Consider the following 12,751-nt stretch of genomic DNA (forward strand, 5'->3'; position numbering starts at 1 on the left):
TAAGGCGGAAGGATCACCGGAGCCCAGCAGGTCAAGGCTGTGGTGGCCAGGAGCGACCACTGCACTCCAGTCTGGGCGCAGAGTGCGACTCCAACTCAAAAAAAAAAAAAAAAAAAAGCAAAAACAAAACTAAACAAAAAACTGGCTAGACTCCCTATTATATGCAACTACTGGAACCACTTAAGGGTGTTGACTATCTTGGAGGCAGACACATCAAATACCAAATTGCCCCATTTGTTTTAAGGAGTAGGTTACCTTAAGACCATGACACTATTCCTGCCTGATTGAATTCAAGATGTGTACTAGAATTTTACTATCATCCCTGTACTACTATGGGGATTTTGTAGTGAACACGCCTCTTGCTAATATCCTCCTTGAGTCAGAATGTTTGCAGATCAATTGATACATTCATTTAGTAAGTATTTACTGAGCATGTACTATGTACTAAGAATCATACTGAGAACTGGAGATGAAAAAAATAGACCAATTTCTTACTCTCATGGAACTTAAAGTCAAGTGGAAGAAACCAAACCACAATAAAACATTTAACATATAATTAGTTACTTGAAGGGATGTCTGACTTAAATGAGGAAGACAGTTATCAGAATAGGCTTCTCTAAAGAAATTACATATGTTGGGTTATTTAGAATAAGGAGGTAACTAGACAGAAAGCAGGAGGAGCACATATGGAAGCCCCTGGGGTAAGGAAAAAGCCTTACACATGTAAAAAAACTGGAGGCAGGCTCATGAGTAAAAGGAAAAGAGGCATCTGATGATGCTGGAGAATATACTGGAGCTCATGGAGGCCTTGTAATGAACTTTGGAATTTACCCTAAAGTTGCAGGAAGCCCTCAGTGGACAGGAAGTTTTCAGTAAGCAGGAGTATGGCATTGTTAGATTTGTATTTTTAAAGATTCCTTCTGGGCTTCATCTGTGTGTAGAATGGGTTGAAGGGAACCAAGAGCAGAAGTGAGTGACCATTAAGAGACTACTGTGTTAGGTAAGACATGATTATGATTGAAGTAGGGTAGTGGCAGCAGTGATAAAAAGAACATGGGTTAGAAAGAAAAGAAAAGTCTTTAGGAGGTGTATTCAACAGGATTTGAGGCCAAATTGGATGAGGTGGGATGGTGGCTTTCAATAATACTCTCTTCTTAGAAAACATTTTTTCCATATCTGACTCCCCTGACTCATAGGAGTCTGGTGATGGATGAAAAACTGGAAAGAAAAGAAACTTGAGTTTGGATCTACTCTCCAGGCCATTGGCCCCTAACAGTTCTGCTTCTCACGGGAACCCAGGTAATGCCACACACACGACTAACACTAGAAATGACTTTGCCAGGGGGGAAAAAAAAAATCAACTTTTGCACCACTCAAGACTGGTGCCTCTGTCCTCAGCCTCGCTTGCCATTTTGGAATTCTGTGTTTTCACATCTACAAAAGGTTACATTCTGTGGTCTTCTTATGAAGTGAAGAAAACCCATGCAAAGAAAGGAGGAGGGTGAAGGTGAAGCACCTTTCCTCAAAGACATTCTATTAAAGGAATGCTGTGCTTACATTTCCCTATTAATCTTAATAGGACAGAAGTTTATTGCTATCAATTTATCTCAAGTTCTTTGGAACACTTCATTGGGGTTGATGTTTAATTATCTTACATAAAGTCACATCTGCACTGAATTGTCCCATAAGGAAAAATAATTTTCCAATTTCAAGTGATGCTTACTAGCATTTTAAAACTGGGTAAATCTAGGCACACTAAAGTTACACGGACTCATTACACATAATTCTATTCAAAATATTTATATACCTTTCTCACTCTCTCTCTTTATAGCCACTTGTGTCTTCCTGCCTTCGTAGGAATCATGCAGTCAAGTGTTTTCTCATTTTGGCATCTCTTCTATCCAGCAGCCAAGGGGTTTCAGGGTGAAGGCGGCAGGTGCAACTCCACCACAGCTGCCTGTTGTCTGCCGAAACTTTCTCTGGCTCAAGGCCTTCGGCCCGATGAGGTTCACATCTAGGGCTAATTTACTAAATTAGTCATTAGTTTTGAGTTAATTCACCATTTGGTGGATTAAAGATAAGCATGACAACCTTAAAAATTGATTTCTGTACATTTGGTAAAATCAAGCCAAGACTAAACAGTGGAGCTGGGAGCCAAGATCCCAGTAAAACGCTGCATAGAAGAATGTGAAAAAGGATACGTTTCATTTGGCTGAAATCAGATCCTTGAAAAGTAAGGTCTGGGTGGTGCTGAGATAAGTGGATTTCCTAATCCTTATAAGAAGACCTTATTGTGTTTGGTTTTTCAAATACAGTGGCAATAACCTGCACACAACTGGTGTGTTCATGAAAGCCACAGGTGAAAGGAGGAATAAAAAAGGATGACCTATGTATAAAATGAGAAGAGGTTTTAAGAAACAGGTCCAACTAGAGATCATGGAAATTTAAAGTAATGATCACCAAAATAAAACCCAAGAGATACTCAGAAGGTAGGTGGGAAGGGGTGGAAGGATGAGAAATCACCTATCTGGTATAAAGTACCCAGGTGGGAGTGATGATACCCAAAGCCCAGACTTCAGCATTCACTATATAGTGCAGTCATGTAACCAAAAACTGTGTCCCCCTAAAGCTGTTGAAATTAAAAGGAGTCCCAAAGTTTAAAAAAAAAAACTTATAAAATAAAAAGTTACAGTAAAAATAAAAAATAAAATCTAAGAAATTAGCTAAACAGCAGACTGGACATAGCTAAAGAGCAAATTAGTGGGTTGAATAATGCAGTGTGATTCTCCAAGAAGGCAGGAGGGGAAAGTACAAAGAAAAGTATGAGAAAAATTTAGCATTCATGGAGAATATATCCAGAAGCTCCAAAGTCCTCTTAATAGGAGTTCCAGAAGAAAACACAGAAAAAAATGGACAGAGTGAAGTGGTCAGATAATTAATAGAAGCAAATGCCCTAAAGTTGAAGGTAGATTGTCTTAGTTAATTGTGCTGCTATAACAGAATACCCAAGAGTGAGTGATTTGTAAAAAACAGAAAATTATTTCTCACAGTACTGGAGGCTGGGAGTCCAAGATTAAGGTGCTAGTAGGTTTGGTCAAATGGTGAAGGTGTCTCTCTTTGCTTCCAAGATGGCACCCTGTTGCTGTATCCTTAAAGGGAGGAATACCACGTCCTCATGTGGCAGAAGCAATGGAAGGGCAAGAGAGTCAAAAGCTGTATGCCGCCTCTTTTTATAAAGGCCCTAATCTCATTCAGCTCTTAAGGCCCCACCTGTTAATAACTATCACTTTAGCCTTTAAGTTTCAACACCTGAATTTAGGAAAGGACACTTTCACACCATAGCATAAATATAAGTTTGTAGTTTAAAATGTCCTTTACAGTGTCAAATAAAATAAGTTAAAAGAGTAATAACAAACCTACCCTTAGTCATATCTTGATGAAATTTCAGAACAAAGAGAAAATTATTTAAAAACTTCCAGAGAGAGAGAGAGAAACAAAGAGAGAAAGCGTGAGAAAGATCTCACAAAATAGCGAGAATCAGACTTATAGGCAAAAATGGACACACACACAAAGACCAAAGTGCTGAGGGCAATACTTGTTAATATCAAATTCTAAATCTATAAAAAATATAATTAATAAATCAGAAAAATAATAGACATTCATGTGTGTTAAGATTCAAATGAATATAAATCTTTTAAAATAATTATGTAAGCTTGTCCTTTGGAAAAATGGCAAAATGGAAGATAAAGACAAGAATTATTTTTTTAAATGGGGAGGAAACTGTAGAAAGAGCAAGAAGCAAAAACTGGTAAAGCATAGTTATGATTAAATAATTATTGATTGTGAAAAATTAATAATCGGAAATAAATGGGGAATGCCAAAGAGAAAAAGATGCAGAGTATGCTAATGTTCTTGTCTTTTGCAGTAGAAAGGTAAATATATTGATTATATCTATTTTTAAATCTTTTATTATGAAAAATTACAGGCACACATAAAAATAGATTATAGCAAATTTTACTATACCCATCATCTAAACTTAAAAATTGTCCACATTTTGCCATATTCCCATGATATTTTAAGAAAAATACCAGATATCATGATTCTTCACTGCTAAATATTTCAACATACATCTCTAAATAGTGACTTTTTTTGTAACTACAGTAGCATTTTCTCACCTAAGGCAACAATTCCTGAGCATTATTTAATATCCAGTTCATATTCAACTTTCTCTATTTGTCTTCAAAATGTCTTTTTACAGTTACTTTGTTCAAACAAGGGCACACAGCATTTTGTTGACATCTCAAGTCTCAGTTCTGAAGTTAATTGCCCCAGCTCCCTCTAATCTTTCTTTTTTTATATACAATTAATTTGTTCAAGAAACAAGTTGTCCCATAGAACGACCCATATTCTGGACTGTTTGCTTGTTAATCTACAGTACCATTTACCTTGTTCTCTAGGTATAGCATTAACTATTAATAATTAGTAAAGGCTTGCCAGGCTCAGTGGCTCAGCCTGTAATCCCAGTGCTTTGGGAGACCAAGGTGAGTGAATTGCCTGAGCCCGTGGGTTCGAGACCCACCCGGGCAACTTGGCGAGACCGCATCTATACAATAAATTAAAAAATTAGCCAGGTGTGGTAGTGCGCGCCTGTAGTTCCAGCTACTTGGAAGGCTGAGGCGGAAGGATCGCCGGACCCCAGCAGGTAGAGGCTGCGGTGGCCGGGACCATGCCACTGCACTCCAGTCTGTGTGACAGAGTGAGACTCCAACTCAAAAAAAAAAAAAATTATTATTAAAGGCTTAATTATGCTCAAGTTCAATAATGTTGTTAGGAGTAGTTCTAAACAGTGCTGGACACTCCACATTACATCCCATCTTGAAGTAAATTAGGTCAAATTAACCCTTTATAAAGATACTAAATTTAAGCAGTTCAGTTAGTACTAATCTGATTCCTCCATTGCCTCTTATCACACCACTGTGGACTTCCACAGTTGTTTTGTCAATGGCTTCTCTGATGCCTCTTTTGCATTCAAAACTCCCAGACCCGCTCCAGCTCACAGTAGATGCGATCCACTTTGCTAATGACTCCAGAAACATGATGTATGTTCGCTCTGGCTGACCAGGAGACAGACCTGTTCCTTCAACAAGTTTTCCAATAGCTGGTTCCCAGTGGGAGGCACTGCTGACATCTATGAATGCTGTAACAAGGGTACCTGTGGCATTCCAAGCTACTCGAGGAGGCAGCCATCTGAGCCAGTAGCCTACGTCTGCTTCTCAAAATCTCAGGCTTGTGACAGAAGACATTCTTCACCTCTCCTCCATTATAATGCAATTACAAGATACTTTATACTTTGGTAAAATTACTCTTAGGTTTAAGAGGAACAAACAGTAAATAAGAAACTATTTAGCAATTGACAAAATGAAGCACAGCATATTATGAAGCCAGAAAAATACAAAAGTGGCAACAGAAATTAATATATATTGAAAAATAGGAAATTAATGAATGAATAAAAATAGATTTGACCAACAAATAAACCAAAAACTGTCCCTGGAAAAGATAAATAAAATAGACAAATATTTTGCAAATCAGTCTGAGAGGAAAAAGAGAAAACATGTCTATAAACAACACGGGTTATATGAAAAATTATAAGAGGAAATATGTGTTCCAGAAAACATGGGTGAACTTCTGAGAAAATACAGATGACCAGATTGGCTCCAAAAGAAGTTTTCAAACACAAATTAGTGAATATGAGAAATTCATCCATTAATATTAGATAAGGGTGAAAAATTAGTCTATCAATGAATGTAATTTACCACACAGATTGAAGGAGGAAAGCATTATGAAATTCATGACTAACTCATATAGTAATTGCTATATTCTAAACACTGTACTAACAGCTTTAAAAATATTAACTCATTTTAATAAATGCCACAAAGGCATTTGATCAAATTAAATCTTATTAAAATGATAAAATTATATTTTAGGAATAAGGAGAAGCATCACTATTTTAAAAAAATTGTATCCAGTGGAAATCTAAATAGCAAGTATTATACTTAATGGTGGTATCAGAAAACCAATTCAAAATAGTTTAAACAGAAAATATGTTTCTGTAAATAACTTGGACATTCTAGGGAGTTCATCTACATTGTCAATGTCTGGATTCATGGTATTCCTAAGTGGAAAATAAAAGATTATTCAATTTGCAAGGGCTTCCCAATTTTGAAATAGTAATGTATCTCAGTGTATATGAACCAGGATTCAATTTTTTTTAAACCTGAAACATATACAAATTTGTCAGAAATACTTCAGGTGATGTGTCCTGGTCTGACTTCGTTCCAATTAATTCAAGGTAACTACCAATCTAGTGAAAACAGGAGAATCCCTCTGCCCACCTCATTCTCGCCTTATTCTAGTTACCCCCTCCAGCCTCTTCTCCCCGCCCCATCATCCCTCAGCCCGTGCTCAGAGTTTGCTTCTGGTCTGAATGAGGTGTTGCCTGAAGAATTTCTGGATCTCTTCCCAGGCATGCTCCTGAGCTGCCGCGTGAGCAGCAGGGTCCCCTCCCCAGAGCAAGGGCCGGGAAATGCCGGGGTTCCAAGATGCGAAGCTCAAGGGAGCAAAGGGCGGCTCGATGAGGTGGCCCGCCCCGGGGTACACCAGCATCCCGCCGCTGCTTCTGCCGTGGTTCCGCAGCTGGTCCTCGTCCTGCTCAGCATGTGCTTTGCAATCCAGGCATTCGTCATTTTCTCCCACGATGAAAAGGATCCAGCCCTGGGCCTTCTCAACAGGAAGCACACTCTGTCTATTCTGCTCACCCGGGAAGTCTCCCCTGCAGGAGAGGAGGCGCACAGCTCCAGAAATGTGGATCTGCATGCGCTCCTGAACTGGGCCGATGGGTGTCACAACCAGGTCTTTGTACCTGAGTGGAACTCCAGAAATGGCTTTGGGTCCGTTAATGCAGATCGTGGCTACCACCCGCTTCAGGTAGCAGGCCATGGCCAGCCCGATCTCTGCACCTTTGCAAACGGAGAGGACTCCGATTCCTGACCTTTGGATCTGAAACACAGAACAAAGGAAAACAGGAGCTGCCTCATTTGCCAACAAGTTAAATGGAGAGTAAAAGAAGGTGGAGTTCCAGCACTCGCTTCTAGGACTGAGAGCATTACCTACTCACCCTCTCTAAGCTTTATTGTCTTATGTAGGTGATAATATTTACCTGCCTTGCAAGGTTGTTATGAGGATCAAGTGAAAAAACAGAAATAAAAAATCTTCATCAGAGATAGAGTTCTACAAACACAAAATGAGTCTAATGCACCAGCAACATTAGGCATTATGAGAACAGAGGCAGGTAAGCATCCTGAAAATTCTTGTCTCTAGCCAGAGAAAGATGTCTCTCAGGTTCTCTCAAATATAGGTAAGTGTAATATACATTTAATTAATATTTTATAGCTGAAAGGACAGACTGAGAGTGGGAAGTCATTTTTCATCTTGTTCTTAAACCCTGACACAATGATGAGAAAGTAGAAGCTATGCTTTTGGAGAAATGCACACTTTAGGTAAAATTAACTTTACCGACTTAGTCTTTTCAGAAAAAGACTTCCTGGTGTCAGGTATTAGAGGTATCTCATAGCGTCAATCAAGCTTGCCTAGAGTAAAGGGAATTTACAAGGCCTAAGCCATGATATATTGGGCAAGGATTGTAAAAGTCATGAAACTTGTAATCACAAAAGTTATAACGGCTCAGAGGGGGAGTAGGTGGGATTCGATCTTCCAGTAAATTGGACACTATTTACAGGGAAGCCAAGGATCTCCCGAAGCTACCCACTGGGAATGCTTAGGAGATAAGGGGAAGTGCACCCTCCATTAGCTCTAAGGAATGTTGTTCTGGAAGATGCAGGAGAATTAGAATCCTTGTTACACCCTTCTCTAGGGGCTACGGCAATGTGGTGGACATTAGTGGGTCTCTGTGTCACAGGTTCTCCAAGACATCCACAAGTGGTCGATAAGGAAGTCACGGCAGTCACGTCTACCTGATTGCAACATCTCCAAGGAAAAGGATTTAAACCAGGGTTTTGGGGGGCTACGCCGCCACACTCACCTAGAGTGCGGGCCCGCTCCCTGTCTGTGGGGGGTGAACTTTTCTTAAATAAATCTTTTCTTCTCTCACCTCTTTGTGTGTTGCAATTCTTTGCATTTACTTGGATCTCTGGGTTGCCAGCGCGCACCTCTGGCTTGCTGGCTCCGGTGGTGCTGCACCTCCCTGCGCCTCTCTCTCTCTCTCCATCCATCCACCCTCACCCTGTCCATACCCTAACAATAGCTACATATATTTTATCCATAAATTCAAGGATTAATCCAGAAAGCACTGGGAGAATAAAGATGAAAGGTTGGATTCAATAAATAGTTGAATTATAGTACCTGGTCCAATAGGGGAAGGTAATAGGCCACAGAAGTGAACCATTAATTCTCTGATAAACTGAGGAAACAGAAGAGATGGAAGTCTGAAGGAGGAAAGGAAGAGCACTCTGGACAAAAAAAATCAAGTCCCAAGAGACCTAGTTTATTTTGCTCATGATAATGGCCCCAGCACCTTGCTGTCATGGAAATCACCTAATTTTTTTTTTATTAGAGCTTTTTGAGATCCAATCTTTCAAGTATCTGTTCCAACAGTTCTCAGTGAGCCCAAGAATCTAATACTGTGAAATGTCTTCCGAAGTAACCCAATGAGCATCTATGTTTGGGAACCATTCATGTGAGGGAGTGAGGGAGGATGGCTGTAACTGGAAATAGAAAATTGATTAATATGCTAAAACAGTCTCAGGGAGGATGAAGAGGGTGTGATGTATTGTGAAAGGTAGGCATAGAACCTAAAACACTGTGGGATTGGTTGAAGACTTGGGGAAAGAGAGAGGGAAGAAACCAGATGGGCAAAAATGACAAGGTGGATTTATTGAGAGCTTACTATATGCTAGGTCCTATGCTAAATACTTTCTACACATTATCTCAGTCAGTCCTTCCTCTCCTCAAACTGAAATTTAGGAAGTTCAAAAGGTTTACTGAAGACTTAAGACAGTCAGGGGCAGAGGTGGAAACTGAAGCTCATCTGCTGAATCCAAATCCAAATCAAATTTTTGCAATGACTTTCTTCCTTAGACAATGTCATAAAAAGTTACACTTGAAATTTAAAAAAATAACTTGAGGACATTTTAGCGAGAATTCAATTCTTTTCAGGCAATCCTTTAAAAAGATCCAAATATGCTTTTTAAAATCACATATATGAGCCGGGCTCGGTGGCTCAGCCTGTAATCCCGTGCCTTTGGGAGGCTGAGGTGAGTGGATTGCCTGAGCCCGCGGGTTCGAGACCCACCTGGGCAGCGAGACCTCATCTCTACAACAAATCAAAAAATCAGCCGGGCGTGGTAGCACATGCCTGTAATTCTGGCTACTTGGAAGGCTGAGGCAGAAGGATCGCCGGAGCCTAGCAGGTCGAGGGTGCGGTGGCCGGGAACGGCCACTGTACTCCAGTCTGGGCAACAGAGTGAGACTCCAACTCAAAAAATAAAAAAATAAAATAAAATAAAATCACATATATGTTTCATCAACACTGAAGATGATGATGCTTATCATGGCCCATAGGAAACATATCCAGTCTCTTCCTGAGAAGGGTCAAGACTCTCCAGGTTTGGGTGGGAGAGAATAATGCATGTTGGGGAATCAAGATAACTTAGCTTGGAGCAAAGACATTGTCAGATTGGTTCCATCACTTATTGGCTACTTAGTTTAGGCACATTACTTTGAATATACTTTCTCATCTAAAAAAAAGTGAGAATGATATTGATAGTTCTTACTTCATAAGACATTGTGAGTGTTAAATAAGTCAGCATATATAAAGTATTTAGCATAGAGTCTAACAAATAGTCATTCAACAAATGTTTGCTGGTATTATTGTTTTAACATTGTTAGGTTGATCCATAAGGAATAGCTGATATTTGAACATTTTTTACCTGCAAAACAATATGTTCAAATGGGTTAACTTAATAAAAATCAACCCTGACACTTGATCATGGGTTGTCTATTCTTGTTTCTCTTTTTAATCATTAACACAAATATACGTATCAGTACTTTAGAGCTTCCTTGAGAGAATTAAATTCTTATTAAACTGATATTTAATTATTTTCTAAAAGCTGAGTTATAAGATGCACTATTCCAGTTCTTCTCAAACATTAATGTGCATAAGAATCACCTGGGAATCTTGTAAATATGAAGATATAGATTCTGGGATGGGAAATGAGGTTCTACATTTCTAAATCTTCCAGGTGATGCTGAGGGTGGTCCATTGACCACACTTCCAATGCTCTTTAGAATTCTTAACAAATGAATTACTAAAATGACACTTCCTTTTCAGATTCCTTCTCTAGCCTGGCTCCTGGCATTGGATACCTACTTTAGGCTTAGTTCTGCCCCCAGCTCTGAAACTGAAGAGCTAATTTTGCTAATCAGATGATGTAGTCAAATGAGTTTTGCTGGTAATCCTGCTCTGTGATCTTGTGCCCAGGTCTAGTACTGAACTTCTGCCTTGTTCTAAGCCTCAGGACTCTGCAGTGTGACTTACTTTAGCATTATCCACTGCAGAGATAATCATTGATGTTTGAATACTTGTCAAGCCAGAGAATTAATGATTTGAGATCAGTGACTGATAAATAAGTTACAAGCACTTCAAATGAATGGTGTCTTGGCTTTTTTCCACTGAAAATAATCATAATATGTCCACTATTTATTGTCTTGTCTTCTATGTGTCAGAAAGCACTTAACTGATCACAAATCAACTCAGTCTTACAAGGTAGGTATTACCATTCTCATTTAACTGTCAGCTGTGCTATGCCCAAGTCTGTACAGATTGGTAAAAACAGCCAGAGCAGACACTGATGTGTCTTTTTTTTTTCATGTCATGTTGCAAGGTAAAATGAAAAGTATTTTAACTGCCTTGGGATGAGCTAGTAGCAAGTTGGCAGCTTCCTCAAAATATCCCAAGTCCACTTCCAGCAGTTTGTCAGGCAGGTCTTCATAGGCAAAATATGCCAATGCCAGCACTGCAAAGCCACGAGCAGCCAAAAGACTGGCCCGAAATTCTACTAGACCCTCGATGCCCCCAAAGAAATCAATGACTCCTGGGAAAGGGCCTTCCCCTGAGAGCAAAAAGAGAGAAGAGAATGGGATCAGAAAGCGTGAAAAGAGGGTCAAGTAGATAGCAGTGAAAGTACAAACCAAGTAAAATTAATTCCATCTGCACACATGCACAATAGCACATTCGCTTGAAAACATCGTGGGAAATACTGGTTCTCCAATAATTTGATGCCATCTTTTGTATTTCCATCAACAGTGTTTTCTATAGCACCAAAGAGTAGTTTCACCTGGAGGGAGAAAAAGGGCTCCTCGCACTGGACCTTCTCGGATCTGCTTCCTCTGCACCCCAGGGCCTGAGAACCAGCACTGCACGATCTGGCTTGCCCTGGGCTGAACTGCAGAATCTTGGAAACAAAAGTAGTCATATAGATCTAGAGTGACCCCAAAGGGACTATTCATCACGTCCTGCTTGAGTAGCCTCCGGAAAGCCCTCTCAGGCTTCAGAGACCAGAAGAGGCCCATCGGATGGACCCCCACATAGTCACCTCCTAAAGCAGGAGCCCGCTCCAGGTCCACTTCACCAGCCTCATTAGCCTTGTAGAAGGCTTTGGACTGGAACAGGTTCCCCTTCTCATCCTTCAGTGAGGCCTTCAGGGTTACCATCTGGGATGGGGGCAAGCCTGTCACTCAGATGTGCACTGGATCATCTGCAAGGGCACTTGCCGGGATGGCTGACAGCTGGAGCATGGGCAACCAGCAAGGGACCAAGTGGCGCTTCCTGTCCTGCAGTGAGAGAGAAGGCTTTGAGTTGGGGGCATGGTCTAAGAAAAGGCCAAGGCAAAGTTCATGTTAAGTCTAACCAGATTAAACTTCAGGGGACTCAGTGCAAAATATGCAGAACTTTTGGAGGAGGGAGAGTGAGACAGGCAGAAAGTACACACTATTCTCACTTTACATATGAGGAGATGGGTTAAGTGGCATGCTTCAAGTCTCATAAATAGTTGATAGTTTAAATGGGAATTCAATCTATATCTGACACCACAGCCTCCTGTCATAGCTATTATATCACTAGTAAATCTTGGTTTTGTGGTTTTGAGCAAATCGAGTTTTAATTCTTCAGTTGCAATAATACTCGTGTGACCTATTTCACAGGGTGTTTGTTAGGATCCCAATAACATAACAAAGGGTTCTAAAACAACACTACTTTCCAGTCCCCACACCTGTCAAGTATGGGGATAGAGTTACATAAACAAGCAATTTTTTCATGGTGGTTGTTTCTTTTTAGACTCTAATTCCTACCTTACTATTGTTAGACCTCCAGTTCTTTGCAGTTTCCATGATTTGTTCTTTTTAAGGAAAATAAAATTCATACTCTTGTTTCTGCTTTTATGCCTTTCAAATAGAGTTATAAATGTTCATGTTGTTTTTAGTAGAGACTGAAATACACATTTGATCAGCCATTTTTACCTTGCTCAATTATAAGAAAAATCTGAAGTCTTCCTCTCTCCCTTCATTCCTCCCTCTCTTCCTCTATACCTCACTCCACAAAGGATTTAAACCTGTTTACTAATAAAGAGTAAAACAGACATAAAGTAAAATTAAAATAAAATAGGATTTGGGAAAATAG

General features: G+C 39.9%; 1 protein-coding gene across 1 annotated transcript; it reads right to left on the bottom strand.

Annotated features, from left to right (window-relative positions):
* Positions 1-6,462: 6,462 nt before the first annotated feature.
* LOC103256776 (acyl-coenzyme A amino acid N-acyltransferase 2-like) lies at positions 6,463-11,871 on the bottom strand. Its single transcript, XM_008054539.1, is given in 3 exon segments — positions 6,463-7,056; positions 10,984-11,186; positions 11,412-11,871. Coding segments are annotated over 3 exon segments (1,257 nt in total).
* Between the last annotated feature and the right edge of the window lie 880 nt (positions 11,872-12,751).

This window comes from Carlito syrichta, unplaced genomic scaffold (assembly GCF_000164805.1).
Source record: "Carlito syrichta isolate Samal-C Ts95f unplaced genomic scaffold, Tarsius_syrichta-2.0.1 Scaffold296304, whole genome shotgun sequence".
NCBI lineage: Eukaryota > Metazoa > Chordata > Mammalia > Primates > Tarsiidae > Carlito > Carlito syrichta.